The sequence below is a fragment of the Salvelinus namaycush genome, chromosome 16 (genome assembly GCF_016432855.1).
Source record: "Salvelinus namaycush isolate Seneca chromosome 16, SaNama_1.0, whole genome shotgun sequence".
NCBI classification, from domain to species: domain Eukaryota; kingdom Metazoa; phylum Chordata; class Actinopteri; order Salmoniformes; family Salmonidae; genus Salvelinus; species Salvelinus namaycush.
Window position 1 is genome coordinate 8,793,941 of NC_052322.1, and position 19,796 is coordinate 8,813,736.

General features: G+C 44.2%; 1 protein-coding gene across 1 annotated transcript in view; it reads right to left on the bottom strand.

Moving 5' to 3' along the window:
- The window catches only part of LOC120060878 (1-phosphatidylinositol 4,5-bisphosphate phosphodiesterase eta-2-like), a 75,524-nt gene that overhangs the window by 46,385 nt on the left and 9,343 nt on the right, over nt 1-19,796 (bottom strand). The window contains exons 2-5 of the mRNA XM_039010286.1: nt 18,152-18,298; nt 14,613-14,856; nt 13,538-13,667; nt 3,597-3,767 (exon numbers count right to left, since the gene is read on the bottom strand). Of these exons, the coding sequence (XP_038866214.1) occupies nt 3,597-3,767; nt 13,538-13,667; nt 14,613-14,856; nt 18,152-18,298 (692 nt within the window). The remainder of the gene's footprint in view (nt 1-3,596; nt 3,768-13,537; nt 13,668-14,612; nt 14,857-18,151; nt 18,299-19,796) is intronic.

Below are 19,796 nucleotides of genomic sequence, written 5' to 3' on the forward strand. Positions count from 1 at the left end.
CTCCACACATTTCTTGTTAACAAACTAAAGTTTTGGTAAGTCGGATAGGACATCTACTTTCTGCATGACACAAGTAATTTTTCCAACAATTGTTTACAGACAGATTATTTCACTGTATCACAATTCCAGTGGGTCAGAAGTTTACATACATTAAGTTGACTGTGCCTTTAAACAGCTTGGAAAATTCCAGAAAATTATGTCATGGCTTTAGAAGCTTCTGATAGGCTAATTGACATCCTTTGAGTCAATTGGAGGTGTACATGTGGATGTATTTCAAGGCCTACCTTCAAACTCAGTGCCTCTTTGCTTGACATCATGGGAAAATCAAAAGAAATCAGCCAAGACCTCAGAAATTGTAGACCTCCACAAGTCTGGTTCATCCTTGGGAGCAATTTCTAAACGCCTTAAGGTACCACGTTCATCTGTACAAACAATAGTAAGCAAGTATAAACACCATGGGACTGGTGGGACACCAACTGTCTCCTAAAGATTTCAATCCCAGAACAACAGCAAAGGACCTTGTGAAGATGCTGGAGGAAACAGGTACAAAAGTATCTATATTCACAGTAAAACGAGTCCTATATCGACATAACCTGAAAGGCCGCTCAGCAAGGAAGAAGCCACTGCTCCAATACCACCATAAAAAAGCCAGACTACGGTTTCCAACTGCACATGGGAACAAAGATCGTACTATTTGGAGAAATGTCCTCTGGTCTGATGATACAGAAATAGAACTGTTTGGCCATAATGACCATCGTTATGTTTGGAGGAAAAAGGGGGAGGCTTGCAAGCCGAAGAACAGCATCCCAACCGTGAAGCACAGGGGTGGCAGCATCATGTTGTGGGGGTCCTTTGCTGCAGGAGGGACTACAAACCTGACTCAGTTACACCAGCTCTGACAGGTGGAATGGGCCAAAATTCAGCCAACTTATTGTGGGAAGCTTGTGGAAGGCTACCCGAAACGTTTGACCCAAGTTAAACAATTTAAAAGGCAATGCTACCAAATACTAATTCAGTGTATATCAACTTCTGACCCACTGGGAATGTGATGAAAGAAATAAAAGCTGAAATAAATCATTCTCCGTACTATTATTCTGACATTTCACATTCTTAGAATAAAGTGGTGATCCTAACTGACCTAAGACAGATAATTCTTACTGGGATTAAATGTCAGGAATTGTGAAAAACTGAGTTTAAATGTATTTGGCTAAGGTGTATGTAAACTTCCGACTTCAACTGTATGTATTTTTTTTACTGACAAATAAAATCAATCAATCAATCAAACATATTTTACAAAACAACAAAAAGTTTAATGACATTGTCACGCCATCCCTTCTATACTGGGTAAGCCTACAAGGTAGGGAGGGATGCATTTTATTTTTGTCAACACAAAACCATGATATTGAATTGCTCGAAGTCGTTATGCTTTGTTGATTGGTTGTGTGGTGCATTGGCACAGAAACCTGTGGGTGAAAATTAATTGCATATATTTTATGTAATTATAAATATGGCATCAAAATGTTGAAAATCAGGGCCTCCCGGGTGGCGCAGTGGTCCATGGCACTGCATCGCAGCGCTAGCTGTGCCACCAGAGTCTCTGGGTTCGCACCCAGGCTCTGTCGCAGCCGGCCGCGACCGGGAGGTCCGTGGGGCGACGCACAATTGGCCTAGCGTCGTCCGGGTTAGGGAGGGTTTGGCCGGTAGGGATATCCTTGTCTCATCGCGCTCCAGCGACTCCTGTGCGCGCTAACTAAGGGGGCCAGGGTGCTCGGTGTTTCCTCCGACACATTGGTGCGGCTGGCTCCCGGGTTGGAGGCGCGCTGTGTTAAGAAGCAGTGCGGCTTGGTTGGGTTGTGCTTCGGAGGACGCATGGCTTTCGACCTTCGTCTTTCCCGAGCCCGTACGGGAGTTGTAGCGATGAGACAAGATAGTAATTACTAGCGATTGGATACCACAAAAATTGGGGAGAAAAGGGGGTAAAAATAAATAAAAAATATAAAAAATGTTGAAAATCTGATTTCACCCTAGCTGATCATTGTCTGCAGCCAGCTCTGATCATAGTGTAATGAACCAGGCAGAGAGAGTGAGCTCATCTGTGTTGGTCGGCGAACCCACAACCTTCTAGCCTATAGCTCTGGGTGGCACCCGATTGTGCCACAAAAGCATGCTGAAGTCAATATCCACGTTTATAAACACAGAGTCGCTATAGTTATTGTTATTTGTGGTCGTAAACATTATTTTGAGTTAATTCTATGAGGGGGGAAGGTGTTCCATTTATTTTACTGTACAAGGGGAGGGTCATGTGAAAATATTTGTAACATTGGGGTTGCTTTTCTTTTTTATAACACCTTGAGTTGAATAAGCCCCTCCCCCCCAGTACATTTCGATCTGTCCCTTAATAATAACACGGAACCCAAACCGGCTGCGCGCGTGCGCTATCGTGCATAAATGTATTTTGTCACCCTACACCAAACGCGATCACGACACGCAGGTTAAAATATCAAAACAAACTCTGAACCTATGACATTAATTTGGGGACAGGTCGAAAAGCATTAAACATGTATGGCAATTTAGCTAGTTAGCTTGCACTTGCTAGCTAACGTTAATTTGTCCTATTTAGCTAGCTTGCTGTTGCTAGCTAATTTGTCCTGGGATATAAACATTGAGTTGTTATTTTACCTGAAATGCACAAGGACTTCTACTCCGACAATTAATCCACACACAAAACGACCAACCGAATCGTTTCTAGTCATCTCTCCTCCTTCCAGGATTTTTCATCTTTGAACTTATATGGTGATCGCATTTAAACTTTCATTGTATTACCACGACAACCGGCAACAAAGTTCGTCTTTCAATCACCCACGTGGGTATAACCAATGAGGAGATGGCACGTGGGTAGCTGCTTCTATAAACCAATGAGGAGATGACTTTCAGCGTGATCTGCGTCAGAAATAGGAACGACTTCTATTTTAGCCCTTGGCGTCGCAGACGCTCGTTGGCGCGCGCGAGCAGTGTGGGTGCAATAATTGAATAACATGGATTTCTAAATTTATTTTGCGAAGCTCGCGCACACGACGTGTCCAGTCTGGTCAGCATGTTAACGGTTGAAACCTCTTTGTCAAAGCTTGAAGCGTCAGAATGTCAAACACATTTTCACTGCAATTAAACAGTAATATCCTGTGCTTTCCCCCCCCTAATCTGTTGACCAACATATTTTTGACACATGGAAACAGGCAGGAGGGGGGGAAAAAACTATACAATTGTCCAACAAGTGGATCATGTTCCTAACCATTGTTGAGACTCAAATCTTCAGATGTTTGCCTCAGTCAAGCCATTACAAAAAAAGGCTGTCACAGAAATGCCTTAAAGGAGTACCTCCGTGTGAGTACCTCCGTGTGAGTACCTCCGTGTGAGTACCTCCGTGTGAGTACCTCCGTGTGTATATGCCAGCGTGCCTGCATGCTTGCACCTGTGTGTGCATCCGTGTACGGATGTGTGTGCCAGCACGGATGTGTGTGCCAGCACGCATGTCTGCGTCTATGTGCCTATCTGCCTACCAGCCTGCCTGCATACGCTTCAACTCTGCTCCTGCATACCTTCTGCTCCACCTCCAGGAAGCGGGTCAGGTCGATGCTGTCCAGGTGGTCCTTGTGGTTGCTGTAGGTGAGCATGAGCAAGTAGAGATCGCGGCGTGTCGACATCATCTTGTAGAAGGAGCAGAACTCCTCGAAGTCCAGGGTGCCCTGGTTGTCATCTGTGTCTGCCTCCTGGGGAGAAGAGAAGTCACAATGCCATGTCAGTTCATTTAGACATAAAGAGTGGAATCCTAACTTCCACTGTAACGCAGTAGTTATTCAGTTCAGGGATGATTGTTATTGCATTCATCATGTGGCTAGCCTATAGATCCTAGACCAAATGATGTGTTGTTGTGAATGGAGCTGTGTTGTGTATAGGATCACATTATTAAAAGTTCGCCCGAATAATATGCACAGCAATTAACAGCCACTCTAACACTCAGTTAGATAACTAGTCAGATGGAATATTGAGTTGTGTTTTGGTGATGTAGTGTGAATATGAGCATGCATATTGTAGTTTGGTATCTGCATGCCTGCCAACACTCATGGTTGAAATGGTTTTCTTGTGTATGGCCAGCTCCATATGTCTCGCATTGCTAGAGATGGACCTGCAGAGTGATGACGTGGGTGCTGGTGGGAGGTTGGCCTCCATGCACAACACACACACTTCAACCTGCCAGTTCTGATACCCGGCCAGCTCCCAGCTCTTGAAAACACACACACAAACTTTCAAACTTCCAGTTCTCATAACTTTCAACCAGCGAGATCCCTGCTCTACACTGACGCACACACACACGCACACAAAACACACACAGGTCACAGAGTGAATATGGGTTTTGGCACAAGTGAGGAACTGACACTTATTTCTCAGTATGACTAGGCAGAGACAACTGAAACACACACACTCGCTTCTTAAACATTGAGATTACACATAGAGTGTGTGTGTGTGGGGGGGAGAGTTCACCAGCCACCAGGAGAGCTCCTGTTCTTCTAAACCAACAGAAAATATCAATCTAGTCTCATTCCCACCCATTCATTATGTAAAAGGGGGCCTGGGCACTAAAGCCGTTACTACGAGGTGGCACATTAGCCATGTGGCTAATATGAACTAATTCATTAGTGTGTGGTGATTCTCGCTTCTCTTCCTCATCTCCGGCGCGTTCAGCTGCGATAAATCATTGAGCAGCTTGCCTGAGTGGTGTTGCCTCCGGCCCGGGATAAAGAGTGCCTCACTGAAACAACGTACCTCTGTGTCTCAACACCAAACGGGCTCTCTGAAGTCAATCTTTCCAGGGTGAGAGGAGGAGAGAGACTCTTGATGCACTAGGCTAAGCTAGGCTACAGTACATCACCTCACCCCAGGTGGTGCTGGAAGGAGTCCTTTTGTAATAAAACGGCAACCCCATTTCCTCAGCTTACTGCTTCCTGGGCAGGCAGGGGGTCAGACTGAGTGTGTGTCACAAATGCCACCCTGTTTTCTATAAAGTGCATTACTTTGACCAGAACCCCTATTCCCTATATAGTGCCCTAATTTTGACCAGGGCCCATGGGGGTTCCATTTGGGACTCAACCTAAGGATTGTTCTCAAAAGCTACAGAGCGGCCTCTGCTCATAGGCCCAGTGAATCGGAACCAATGAATGAGGAGAATGAGACGATAGTGAGTCAGAATGGAGGAGATGCTATCGGTGTGTGGAGCTCAAGGGACTTAGAGGGGAGTGTGGAAGTAAGATAAGCCAGTGCTCCGATCAGATTGACTCAATCAATAGGATCTACATTTACTGGAAAATTGTAAACATGGTCAGGCAAGGTGTTTTTTCTTTTCTCTTTTTAACCGTTTCATTTAACGTTGCCAGTGATGGTGAACTCAGAATATAAGTAACGATTTGCACCCAAACGGGAGCTGAGACATGAGAGCTAGTCTATGAGAGTTTAAAAGCTAACTGGAAAATTACAGCAATGCGGCATTTATCCTGAGTGGCGCAGCGGTCTAAGGCACTGCATCGCAGCGCTAGAGGCGTCATCACAGACGCGGGTTCGATCCCGGGCTGTATCAACACCAGCCGTGATCGGGAGTCCCATTGGGCGGCGCACAATTGATCCAGCGTTGTACCCGGGTTAAGGGAGGGTTTGGCCGGGCTAGGCCGTCATTGTAAATAAGAATTTGTTCTTAACCGACTTGCCGAGTTAAATAAAGGTTACATTTAAAAAAACATATAACACAGACTGACATGACCATCTATGACTTTGCACACAATGTTGTGATTAGACAAATGTACCAAAAATCATATGCTAACAAGCCAAGAACTCTGTATACTGTAATATATATTGAAAGAGGGTCACTAATGCTTAATGCAATTGATGCACGTGCGCTGGTTATTATCCTCCTACTGGGTCAAGTCAACAGGGGAAATACACACAGGTTCCTCCCAGGAGTAAGTAGGTTAAGCCAGCAGACCAGTCCACTGTCCCGTAAACACACTCCTGTCTGACACACACACACACGTCCAGATTGGTCCCTGGTGTGTTTACCGTGTGTTACCATGTATTACACCAGAAGCCATCTGCGTCCCTGAGCACCATATGGGTGACCCCTCGGCGGGGCGCGAGGCTTAGCGCGCTTAGCTACGCCACAGGCTGGGGTAAAAGAACAGCCGCGGCCACCAGCGCTAACAACACATTAACACGATAACACAACGCTAACTTGCTAATCCTCGCAGGGTCATGCTGTCAAAGCACCCTCTGGCTTTACTAGGCTATGTCATGGCTGGGAGTTTGTAGCTACTAGCCGAACCCTAAGTAAAAAGTCATGTAGCAAGGGTTATATCTCCATTCGTCTTTCCTTGATCTTCTCACCGCCACTTTTTAGGATTTACGATTTTTATTAGGATCCCCATTAGCCAACGTCAATGGAGACATCTAGTCTTCCTGCGATCTGACACATACCGGAAAATACGTTACAGACAAAAATACTTTACAATTTGCATACATTTAAAAGATCATAATAGACATTACAAGCTAGGTTTCCATCCAATTGGCCACATATTCTCATGATAATATCTCAAATCAGCATTAAAAAAATATGCATATTTTCCAACAAATTGTTTTGTTGCAGATACACTATATATACAAAAGTATGTGGACACCTCCTCAAATTAGTGGATTCAGCTATTTCAGCCACACCCGTAGATGACAGGTGTATAAAATCGAGGACACATTGGTAGTAGAATGGCCTTACTGAAGTGCTCAGTGACTTTCAACGTGGCACCGTCATAGGATGCCACCTTTCCAACAAGTCAGTTCGTCAAATTTCTGCCCTGCTAGAACTGCCCCGGTCCACTGTAAGTGCTGTGATTGTGAATTGTATAACGGTTGGGTCTAATCCTGAATGCTGATGGGTTAAAACCGCATTCCAGCTGGTGTCTATTCCACAAGCTACCATCTGCTAAATATATGACATTAAAATGGCTATTTACTCTGTTCCATCTGACTGCGCAATCCACTGTCTCATTAGCCCAGCCAGGCAATTTATAAACTTGATCTCCACTATAAAAAGCACGTAGACATTATCTCACATTTCTTTTAGACTAACATTTAGTTGTTTTCAACAGCGGAGATTTGTATAAACCTTGCCGTCTGTCTCTCTGACATTTGCAACATTGTTACAATATTCAAATTCAATCTCCAGCTGTCGCATAGTAATGAACGTGTCGGGACTCGGGATGAGAGACAGGCAGGCAGCTTTTCTCAGCCATTCGAAATCATGAATCAGCATCATTTTTATACAAAGAATATACAAAGAAATATCAATAGCAAACAGGTCAAATGAAATGCATCTAGTTTGCAGTCTTTCCAGCTTCAGTTTGAAGGGAGCTCCTCTGAACAACAGTGTCCTGACGGGAGAGCACATTTTTTATGCCAGCTGAAATCGAGCATTATTGTGCATCATTAGATTATTGTTGTGGATGTTAGAAATACATTTCACTAGAAAACAGCTTAAACAAATGCAAATGCAGCTACTTTGTTGTTATTCTGGCTGCACTGTTTGACGTGACTGCAAGTCTGATGTAGTTGGCTAGCTAGCATGCAAGGGATAAGAACGTTGACAGCCAGTATGGCAATAGAACACTTAGAATAAACAACTCGGTCGCGTCCATAGATACAGAACAAAAATACTTAACAACTGGGTTGCGTCTCTGGCAACCGAACCGATAGAACGAACGACCAGCCGGCTTGGGTAGCAACCCTAGATTTGTGTCGGGACTATATCTTGTGGAAGGATGAAATAGTATGAATAAATTCATCAAAATAAAGTTGAATGAAAATATGTAAATCATTATTTTAATATGTTGGTAACCCCGTTGTATAAAAGTGATAATACCCTCGAAGCCGGTGTTTGGAGGATATATTGGCCAATATATCCTCCAAACACCAGCTTCTCTGGCATTATCACTTAAGTGGAAAAGTCTAGGAGCAACAACTGTTAAGCCGCAAAGTGGTAGGCCACACAAGCTCACAGAACGGGACCGCCGAGTGCTGAAGCGTGTAGCCCGTAAAAATCATCAGTCCTCGGTTGCAACACTCAGTACCTAGTGCCAAACTGCTTCTGAATGCAACGTCAGCACAATAACTGTTAGTTGGGAGATTCATGAAATGGGTTTCCATGGCTGAGCAGCCGCACTGAAGCCTGAGTTCACCATGCGCAATGCCAAGCGTCAGCTAGAGTGGTGTAAAGCTCGCCACCATTGGACTCTGGAGCAGTGGAAATGCATTCTCTGGAGTGATGAATCACGCTTCACCATCTGGCAGTCCGAAGGACAAAACGCAACAAAGCTCCTATGCAAAGCCCTCACTCTGTCACTCAGAAACTTCCAGTGTCTGCCTGCAAGCTGAAAATCTTTGCCTGTGTGTGTTTAGGCTACCTGCCCCTCCCCCTCCATAGCACAGGCTACTGTACTGATGTTACAAGCTTGATTCAGATGATAGGGAGAGAGTTTTTAATTAGCTAGAGAAGAATGGATTAACTTTTTCAATGCTACACCGAACAAAAATATAAACACAACATGTAAAGTGTTGGTCCAATGTTACATGAGATTAAAAAAAACTTAAAAAATACATACACACAAAAAGCCTATTTCTCTAAAATGTTTTGTACAAATATGTTTACATCCCTGTTAGTGAGAATTTATCCTTTGCCAAGATAATCTATCCACCTGACAGGTGTGGCATATCAAGAAGCTAATTAAACAGCATGATCATTACACAGGTGCACACTGTGCTGGGGACAATAAAAGGCCACTCCAAAATTAGCAGTTTTGACACACAACAAAATGCCACAGATGTCTCAAGTTTTGAGGGAGCGTGCAATTGGCATGTTGACTGAACGAATGTCAACCAGAGCTGTTGCCAGACAATTTAATGCTAATTTCTCTACCATAAGCTGACCCCAACATCGTTTTAGAGAATATGGCAGTACGTCCAACCGGCCTCGCAACCGGAGACCACGTGTATGGCGTTGTGTGGGCGAGCAGTTCGCTGATGTCAATGTTGTGAACAGAGTGCCCCATGGTGGCGGTGGGGTTATGGTATGGGCAGGCATAAGCTACAGACATAGAACACAATTGCATTTTATCGATGGCTATTTGAATGCACAGAGATACCATGATGAGATCCTGAGGCCCATTAACGTGCCATTCATATGCCGCCATCACCTCATGTTTCAGCATGATAATACACATCCCCATGTCACAAGGATCTGTACACAATTCCTGGAAGCTGAAAATGTCCCAGTTCTTCCATGGCCTGCATACTCACCAGACATGTCACCAATTGAGCATGTTTGGGATGCTCTGGGCCAACGTGTATGACAAAGTGTTCCAGTTCCTGCCAATATCCAGCAACTTCGCACAGCCATTGAATGGAACAACATTCCACAGGCCACAATCAACAGCCTGATTAACTCTATGCGAAGGAGATGTGTTGGGCTGCATGAGGCAAATTGTGGTCACACCAGATACTGACTGGTGTTCTGATCCACGCTCCTAGTAACGAACAAAGAAGCCCGCACATTGTTAAAGCTCCCAAGCTGATCCACACCCCTACCTTTTTTTAAAGATATCTGTGACCAACAGATGCATATCTGTTTTACAAGTCATGTGGAATCCATAGATTATGGCCTAATTAATTAATTTAAATTGACTGATTTCCTTATGTACTGTAACTCAGTAAAATCTTTGAAATTGTTGCATGTTGTGTTTATAATACTATAAGCATAGTTATCATGTTTCACGTTGGATTTAGTAACTACAAAAAGGTAAGACGTGTTTTTAATTCTGGTGCCACTCTGCACACACAAGCTTGTTAGCTAGCTAGCTCAAAGGACATTCAACGTTTCTCCATAGAAGCCACTCCTCCTAGGTATAATTCTGTGGAACTAATTCATATAATGCTCCTCAACCCTCTCTCACTCTTTCCCTACCTGCACATTTTCACTCATCTTGTGCCATAGGCTACACTTGTCTGTCCACCACGCATGTAAACAAATAGCTTGCCTGCTCTATCCGCACTGATTGGTGAAGTAATTGAATTAGCTAAATCTAAAAAACTGTTGACTTCACTGGTTAAAAAAAGGAACAGAAAGGAACGATATATACCAGTACTTTTTGGGGGTTGGAACCGGTTCAGGGCTTATTTAGACTTGCCATAACAGAGGGGTTGAAATCTTGACTCAAGACATGTCGGCCTTTCATTTTTTGTTTAAAAAAATTATACAAACATAATTCCACTTTGATATTATAGAGTAGGCCAGTGACAACATCTCAATTTTAAATTCAGGCAGTAACACGGCAAAATGTGGAAAAAGTCAAGGGGTGTGAATACTTTCTGATAGCATTGTACAGTATATGTAAACTGTTCATACAGACTTTTTGACAACACAAATGACACCCACCCTGTATTCAAAGGCATGCTGTGTCTCAACCGATGGCGGGCACAACACAAACACCTCAGATGATGTAGAATAGGTTTGAAGCTACAACATACGCACACATGTAAAACATCAGAGTTTACGCATTTTAAGATCATTGACGTTAAAAAGGTATGCAAAATGGGTCAACTTTGTTTTGGCGCGCCTCCCGAGTGGCGCAGCAGTCTAAGGCACTGCATCATGGCCGGGAGTCCCATAGGATGGAGGACAATTGACCCAGCGTCGTCCAGGTTAGGGGAGGGTTTGGCCGGGGGGGGGGGGGGGGGGGGAGGAGGGGCTTTACTTTACTTGGGTCATCGAGCTCTAGCAACTCTTTGTGGAACTACTTCTGCAGGCTGACCCCGGTCGCCAGTTTAACTGTGTCCTCCAACACATGCGGTGCTGCTGGCTTCCGGGTTAATCTGGCGGGTGTTAAGGAGAGCAGTTAGGCGGGTCATGTTCCGGAGGACTCATGACTCCACCTTCGCTTCTCCCGTGCCCGTTGGAGAATGGCAGCGATGAGACAAGATCGAAATTGGGGAGAAAAGGGCGGTAAAATACAAAAACATTTGGGGCATTCAGGACCACTTCTACCATAGCAAATATGTATGGTAAGTTTTGCTCAAAACAAAAGGGGTGTGGTTAAAAAGTGATTGAAAGGCCTCCCGAGTGGAGCAGTGGTCTAAGGTACTGCATCGCAGTGCTAGATGTGCCACTAGAGATCCGCAGCCGGTCGCGACCGGGAAACCCACGGGGCGGAGCACAATTGGCACAGCGTCGTCCGGGTTAGGGGAGGGTTTGGCCGGCCAGGATGTCCTTGTCCCATCGTGCTCTAGCGACTCCTGTGGTGGGCCGGGCGCATGCACGCTGACACGGCCGCCAGGTGTACGGTGTTTCCTCCAACACCTGGTGGAGGAAACGGCTGGCTTCCGGGTTGGCATTGTGTCAAGAAGCAGTGCGGCTTGGCTGGATCGTGTCTCGGAGGACCTACAGCTCTCGACCTTAGCCTCTCCCAAGTCCATACGGGGGTTGCAGAAATGGGACAAGACTGTAACTACCAATTGAATAACACGAAATTGGGGAGAAAAGGGGTACAATTTTTTAAAATAATAAATGTAAAAAGTGATTGAAATCAAATGGAACGACACAATTGCCTTTCCTGTAACACTGTTTCCTGTGACAAATCTGTCCGAAATGTCACAACCATCATGATGACACATCCCCATTACCACTGAGTGAGTCATTCGAAATGGGTTTGGAAAAGGTCAAGTGTGAATGCGTACTTTTGCGACATTCTTGAATGAAGTTGTTGAATGAACTCAATTTAAAGTTGTGAAATAATCAAGACGTGAAAGCCCCAGCCCTTTCTATTTACCATGACTGGGTCATTTAGAAAAAGCTGCCTCGTCATTTCTAAACCATACAGGGAGAATGGGATGTGCATTCACACACAAACTGAGTCGAGATATCTAAGAAATCAAAGGTAATTGTCGTTTGCTTAGGCTTTATGGTTTCAATTAAGCATATTGGAAACAAAGAGGCCGTCATCTCTTTCATAAGATAAAGACTCACAAAATATCATCTCAGAAATTAAAGTGCATCTCTGGTTTTGTACTTACTGTTTCAAAATATCCAGAAAATCAAGTCAAATTGTATTTGTCACATGCGCCGAATACAACAGCTGTAGACCTTACAGTGAAATGCTTACTTACAAGCCCTTAACCAACAATGCAGTTTTCAGAAAAAAAAGTGTTAAGAAACTAAAATAAATACACGTAGTATCAATTGCTTTGATTGATACTAAGTGTGTAGTATCAATTGCTTTGATCGGGGCGGCGCACAATTGGCCCCGTCATTGTAAATAAGAATTTGTTCTTAACTGACTTGCCTCGTTAAATAGGTTAAAGGTTAAATAAATAAAAAATAAAATCCGTTGACAATGTTCGCATCCTGATTGGCACCCTATTCCCTATGTAGCGCTTAGGGCTCTGGCCAAATGTAGTGCACTATATAAAATGTTTTTTTTTTAAAATAATTTCACCTTTATTTAACCAGGTAGGCCAGTTGAGAACAAGTTCTCATTTACAACTGCGACCTGGCCAAGATAAAGCAAAGCAGTGCGGCAAAAACAACACCACAGAGTTACACATAAACAAACGTACAGACAATAACACAAAAGAAAATAAAAATTGAAAAATCTATGTACAGTGTGTGCAAATGTAGAAGAGTAGGGAGGTAGGCAATAAATAGGCCGTAGAGGCGAAAATAATTACAATTTAGCATTAATACTGGAGTGATAGATGGGCAGATGATGTGGAAGTAGAGATACTGGGGTGCAAAAGAGCAAGAGGGTAAGTAATAATATGGGGATGAGGTAGTTGGGTGTGCTATTTACAGATTTGGGGTGCAAAAGAGCAAGAGGGTAAGTAATAATATGGGGATGAGGTAGTTGGGTGTGCTATTTACAGATTGGCTGTGTACAGGTACAGTGATCGGTAAGCTGCTCAATCAGCTGATGCTTAAAGTTAAAGAGGGAGATATAAGACTCCAGCTTCAGAGATTTTTGCAATTCGTTCCAGTCATTGGCAGCAGAGAACTGGAAGGAAAGGAGGCCAAAGGAAGTGTTGGCTTTGGGTATGACCAGTGCAATATACCCGCTGGAGCGCGTGCTACGGGTGGGTGTTGCTATGGTGACCAGTGAGCTGAGATAAGGCGGGGCTTTACCTAGCAAAGACTTATAGATTAAATAGGGTGCCATTTGGGACCAACTCCATTGACAGACTTGTCTGTAAGATTCTTTGACTGCTCATTATTGAGAGAGTAGTGCGTCCCTACCACAACAAACCAATGAGACACACACATTGGTAAAAAAGGCCACTAAGCAGCCTTGCTGTCACTTACAACACTCCTTCTCTCCCTCTCATTTTGAGATTATCTTTGTAATTCAAAGTGCTATTAAAGCTACATTACTATTAACATAAAAATATGACTGTGGTGTACCTTGAACATCTGCTTGACTTTCTGGCGGGGTAGGTTGACGTTGAGTTTATGGAGGAGCTGCAGGACCTCGCTGATGCTCAGGCTGCCATCGCCGTTCTTATCCGCCTCCGCAAATGTCTGCTTCAGCCACGTACCAGTCAACCAGGTGTTGAGGATGGATAACACACATGTAAGCACAGACACGGACACGGGCACAAACACGGGCACAGACACGGGCACAGACACGAGCACAGACACGGGCACAGACACGGGCACAGACACGAGCACAGACACGGGCACAGACACGGGCACAGACACGGGCACAGACACGGGCACAGACACGGGCACAGACACGGGCACAGACACGGGTACTTGCCTGTTTAAATGCAGTCTAGGTGTTCTATTAACTATCCACAGGTGTTCACATCGATTGATTGATTGATTTATTGATTGATTAATCAAGTATCATCTGCAACAAAAAGTTTACAGCTACGGTGGTTCAGAATATTTAGAGAAGGTGAATTGTGGTTCAGAGCCCAAACCGTTCTGAAACGAGCAAAACCTTTTGATCTCTCACACAGCTCTCACTCTCCGCAGCCGAGTCTAATTTTAGCGCAAACAGTCTGTGTGCGTCTCTGATCGAGACGATGTGATAGGTGCCTCCGGCAGCCTTCACCTGCCCTTCTTTTATCAGCACATCAGCCTTGCTGACATGCCAGCACGGAAGACTGTGTGTGTCAGTCTGCGTGTGGGGAGAGAGAAGGAACTTTAGTGTGTGTGCATGCGTGCTAGCATCATTATTCCTTATCCACACTCCAATTCAAATATTGAAAAGTCCTCACCAAAAATGGTATTTCAATTCTTCTCCTGACCTGCACTGACTGAATAGAAATGTCATTGACCTGTGGGTCCTATTTATTAGGCAACGGAAGAAAACAGATTGAAACCGGGAGGGACAAGCTAAACCTGTCCAATTACAAATGCTAATTTTCCGCGGCAAAACATTTTGCTAGTGTGCACTAATGAATAAGACCCGGCTGTCCAGTTACCCATGCCCAGAGACAGCCTAACATGCCCATTTCCCCGGTAAGGATATTGATCACGGGTGCGCTGCCTCTTGGCCAGGCTGTCCTCGTCGCTGATGCCCGCCACCAGGTACTTGAGGCCAGTGATCCAGGTGCGCGCTTCCTCGCCCGTACTGGACACTAGATCCAGGGACTCCAAGCGCTCGCCATAATACAGGCTGAAACAGCGGTTGGGGTCGAAGCTGCCCTCAGAGTAGCGCTGGAAGATCTCAGATTGCTTGCCCTCGCACACCTCTCGGATGGAGTCGATGGAGACTGGATAGAGCGAGGGAGAGAGAGAAATAGGGAGAGAGATAGGAAATAAAGGTTAGTTCACCATCACGCTGGAAAAGTCAGGTGAAACAATGAAAAGCTGACTGTTGACGTTGAATTTGGGCCTTACATGACCCTTTTCACACCATCATGCCAATCCGAACCATACTGTTTTGGCTTAGTTACTTCCCTTTCAAATTGTCCATTTCAGCGCCTAAAAAAAAATGCATAACCAGGCCCATTTCATTTAGCCCAGCTCAGTAGTGTGAAAAATCCACATGTTAAAAGAGGAACTATTCAATGGAAACCTGAGGCACTTCCGATGTAGACCATTAAAACTTAATAGAGAATCAGGAAAAGTCACTCGATGAAGCAAATCCATTTATAACCCTCATATTCATATTATATTGAGTTTATTCCATTGGGCGGGATTGGATTTATTTCCCCCCCCCCGTCTGACGTATAACGAGGCTGAAACAGCAGCGGGCGGCTAAATTGTTGAGGTACAGGGAGGGATCGAAACTTAACTTAGAAGTCTGAATTACTAGGCTTAGGCAATATGGAATTGGAATTGTGATACAGTGAATTATAAGTGACATAATCAGTCTGTAAACAATTGTTAGAAAAATGACTTGTGTCATGCACAAAATAGATGTCCTAACCGACTTACCAAAACTATAGTTTGTTAACAAGACATTTGTGGAGTGGTTGAAAAACGAGTTTTAATGACTCCAACCTAAGTGTATGTAAACTTCTGACTTCAACTGTATGTGGTGGCCATTTTGAGTTTACGTCAAGACCACTCAATGTTCTGAGACAGAAAAGGTGAGAAGTGTATGCTATCACGTTGGCCTGTTTTCGGGAAGATTGACTCAGTAACCTTTTGTGATGATCACCTAATTTGGGAGCTAATAAAATATATTCTGTCTGGTTTTCAGGTTGAGCTCTCTCCATGTCATTATTTCATATGCCAGCCCCTTGGGTCGCGGAGCTGTTGAACATGCATAATTCCCTTGAAAATACTAACTTGCTGACCTAGAGGCCATCCAACCTGAGAAAAACAATCCATTCCCATACAGTTAGTTCAAAAGCCTTTGTGCCTTTGATTAATGCTTGGAGGAGGTCCAGCCAATATGCCTTGATGGTTTATTTATTTGGATTTATTTAGCTTTTGCAGCCTATTCACCCTGGTTACTACATGATTCCATGTGTGTTATTCCATAGTTTTGATGTCTCCACTATTATTCTACAATGTAGAAAATAGTAAAAATAAAGAAAAACCCTTGAATGAGTAGGTGTGTCCAAACTTTTGACTGGTACTGTATATCGCAACACTTCAATCATAAGCATTTCTGTCTTTTCTGTAGATGTTATATCCTTGTATTGCTACTGCTGTATCAAAGGAATTATCTAAGAAAGTTTCTCGATGAAACTCACTTAGATAATGGTAATTGATGAATCTATTAATATACTAATACAATTATGCGTGTGGATTGATTTCTGTTAAACACAGACAGTGTTAATTTAGGAATAGACACAGAGCATCGTTATAGGAGAGGAGTGATCTATGCAATCTAAAAAAAAACTACAGTACTCCACATTTTCAAAGTGAAAGAAAAACTACAGAAGAATTCTATACACATGCATGCACACAGGTACAGTATGTGTCTCAGGTCGCACAGAAGCCTCCCAGTTGAATGGAAACCTGACACCAGTTTGATTGGACATTGTCAACACACACAAGACTACATGTCAAAGGTGAAGCCGACACGCTGAATAACAACAGCGCATGGGGCTTGTGTGCTCCCGGGTGGAGAGGGGGGGGAAAGCATGAAGGGGTCCCTGAATAAGGCCTGTTCATAAATAATGCAGAAGTGTACCGTTATCTGGGGCCGGGAATGTGATGGTGGCCCTCTCAAGAACAGTCTTTCAAAAAAGATATATATGCTTCTGTAGGGTCAGTGTGCTGTCATGTGGCCTGCTGTCTTTTAGTTTTGTGTTGACATGATTGGTGTTGCTGCATGACAACAACCTCTACATTTCTCACCCAGCTGTCTCAACTCTCCACCACTAAAACTGCCCCGGCAAGGCAGGGTCGTGTTCTTTACAATAGACTTGTCCAATAAGAAATGCTGATTTTTGTTTTCCATCGCATAGCCTGAGACTGTGTTCATTAGGGTATCTCCCAATCCGATCCCATGTGACAGAATGGAAGATTCCGGGGTTCTTATTCTAATTTCCTTTCCTGCTCCATTCGTCTCTCTGGAGGTCCCTGCGTTCCGCCTTTCCTGGTTCAATGTGTTGACTCAAGCGACGCTGGTCTGGCAGATTAAAGCCGATGAATAATTGAGGCTACTTAAGAAGCTTATTAACTCCCATGGCGGTGGTGGAGCTGGGCTAGAGGCTACGAAGCGAGCAGTAGGAAACTGAGCCTGGTGCCTCCTGTGAGACGGGGCCATTTTGTTTCTACACAAACAACTTTGAGGTGAATCCTCAATGATTCCTCTGCTGTTTGGGACTATGGTAATAAGCTTAGTGGGAGAGATGGAAGTGCTGATTGTTGATGTAAGACAGACTAAAGGGACATTCACGCAAACATGTTATATGTACTAATATGTACTATGAAACTAATCGTGGAGCTATAAATACTAGTCTAGATTCAATCTGTTCTGCCTTAACCTGCGATAACCGACAACCGCATATCAGTTTCATCATTTTTATTTAGGCGATGTCGGAGGTGTGTCAGAGTTGTAACTGCATTTGAGCTTCCGACGTTATACCCATCACGGACATTTCCATTGGACGTGCCGAGTCGCATTAGTAATAATCCCATGCAGCCCTGTTAATTTAGGCCGGTATAAATCCTTATTATTTTGTTTATTGATTTGAACGCGAGTGTCATTATTTTTTATATAGCCTTTCTCATTCTGAACTTCTAAAGCGAGTGGGATGGGTGTGGCTTCCTGACAATGACCACACGAGCAGCCGCTCACCGATTTGACAGCTCTAACGCAGTTACCCCTCCGGCTTAAACGCTGGATCTGATTGAATCTGGGCCGTAATTCCTGTTACATCCAGGTTCATTACAGAAGTAGGGAATCAAAACGTGAGACACTGGATGAGGGCCAGTCAGTCAGTCGTAAAGTCAAAGAGACTCCCTCTTGGCTTCGTCATTCTACTATTAAACAGACTGTGTGGCTACAGAGACTTAACTCCTGTTAATTCCAGGTCTAAGCAGGTCAGTCAATCATTCAGTCATGAAGAAAAAAAAAAGAAGAAAAATAGTAAAACTACTCACTCTTGGCCTTCTCGTTCTTGCGAGAAGGCCGCCAGCGGATGCAGGACTTGTGTTGGTCCAGGTAGAAGTAGCGCACCAGTCCCTTGGAGCCGCCGCGGAGCTTCACCATCTGGGTCCCTGTCTGCATGGAGCTCATGCATTTCTCCACTGGAGAGAAAAACACAGAAAGCGTGAAGTTAGTGTGAGAGTAAGAGTGTGAGTGTAAGAGTGAGAGAGTGTGTGTATTTAAGTGATTATGTCTGGGATAACGAGGGAGGCTGTGTGTATTGCATTGGAGTGCGAGTAGGTTTCGTTGTCAAGCACCAATTCATTCATTCATTTCAGTCTGGAGCTCAAGGCAGATAAACATTTATTTACCATTTACTCACACAAGGTCGCGCTCACACATACTGCATTGGATATGGCTTTCACAGCAGCCTGTGTTTTACTTGGAGGGAGAGGGAGGAAGAGGGGGAGAGAGAGGGGGGAGAGAGAAGGGGAGAGTGAGAGGAGAGGGGGTAGAGAGTGAGAGGGGGAGAGAGTGAGAAGGGGATAATGGGGAGAGAGGGGGAGACGGCTGGAGAGAGAGAGAAAGAGGGGAGAGAGGGTAGAGGGAGAGCGAAATGGGGGAGAGGGGGAGAGGGAGAGAAGGGGACATGGAGAGAGGGAGGGGGCAAGAGAGAGGGGTAGGGAGAGGGAGAGTGACAGAGAGAGGGGGAGGCAGAGAGAGGGAGGGAAGGGGAGAGGGCAGAGCCAAGCAATTTCTTTTTAAATAATCCCCTGAACCAGACACCTATTTTACACCGTGTTAGGGCGGAAGAAAAAAAATGGTTAGCTACATTTATTAAACATAAGAATGAGTGTGAGTTTGTCACAACCCGGCTTGAGGGAAGTGACAAAGAGCTCTTATAGGACCAGGGCACAAATAATAATATTATAATAATCAATCATTTTGCTCTTTATTTAACCATCTTACATATAAAACCTTATTTGTTCATTGAAAATTGTGAATAACTCACCACAGGTTGATGAGAAAGGTGTGCTTGAAAGGATGAACATAGAGTCTCAGGCTTAAATCATTTAGATTGTATGTGGAAAGGCAGGAGCTTTGCCAAGGCAGGAGCTTGTGATTAAATTACATTTTCACAGAACCGCTTGTTGCAATTTCGAAAAGGCTGGAGGCAGGGCATGAAAGGGATAACTAATCCAGTGGTTTGTGTTATCCGTTTCGGGAAAGTACATGCGTAATTGCGCACCAAACTCACTCAGGTGCTTCACTATATCACATTTGACATCGTCCGTAAGCTTGAGTTCATTTGCACACAAAAAAACATACACTGATGGAAAGACCTGCGTGTTCCAACTTCTTAATCATAGCCTCAATTTTGTCCCGCACATTGAATATAGTTGCGGAGAGTCCCTGTAATCCTAGATTCAGATCATTCAGGCGAGAAAAAACATCACCCAGATAGGCCAGTCGTGTGAGAAACTCGTCATCATGCAAGCGGTCAGACAAGTGAAAATTATGGTCAGTAAAGAAAACTTTAAGCTCGTCTTGCAATTCAAAAAAATGCGTCAATACTTTGCCCCTTGATAACCAGCGCACTTCTGTATGTTGTAAAAGGGTTACATGGTCGCTGCCCATATCATTGCATAGTGCGGAAAA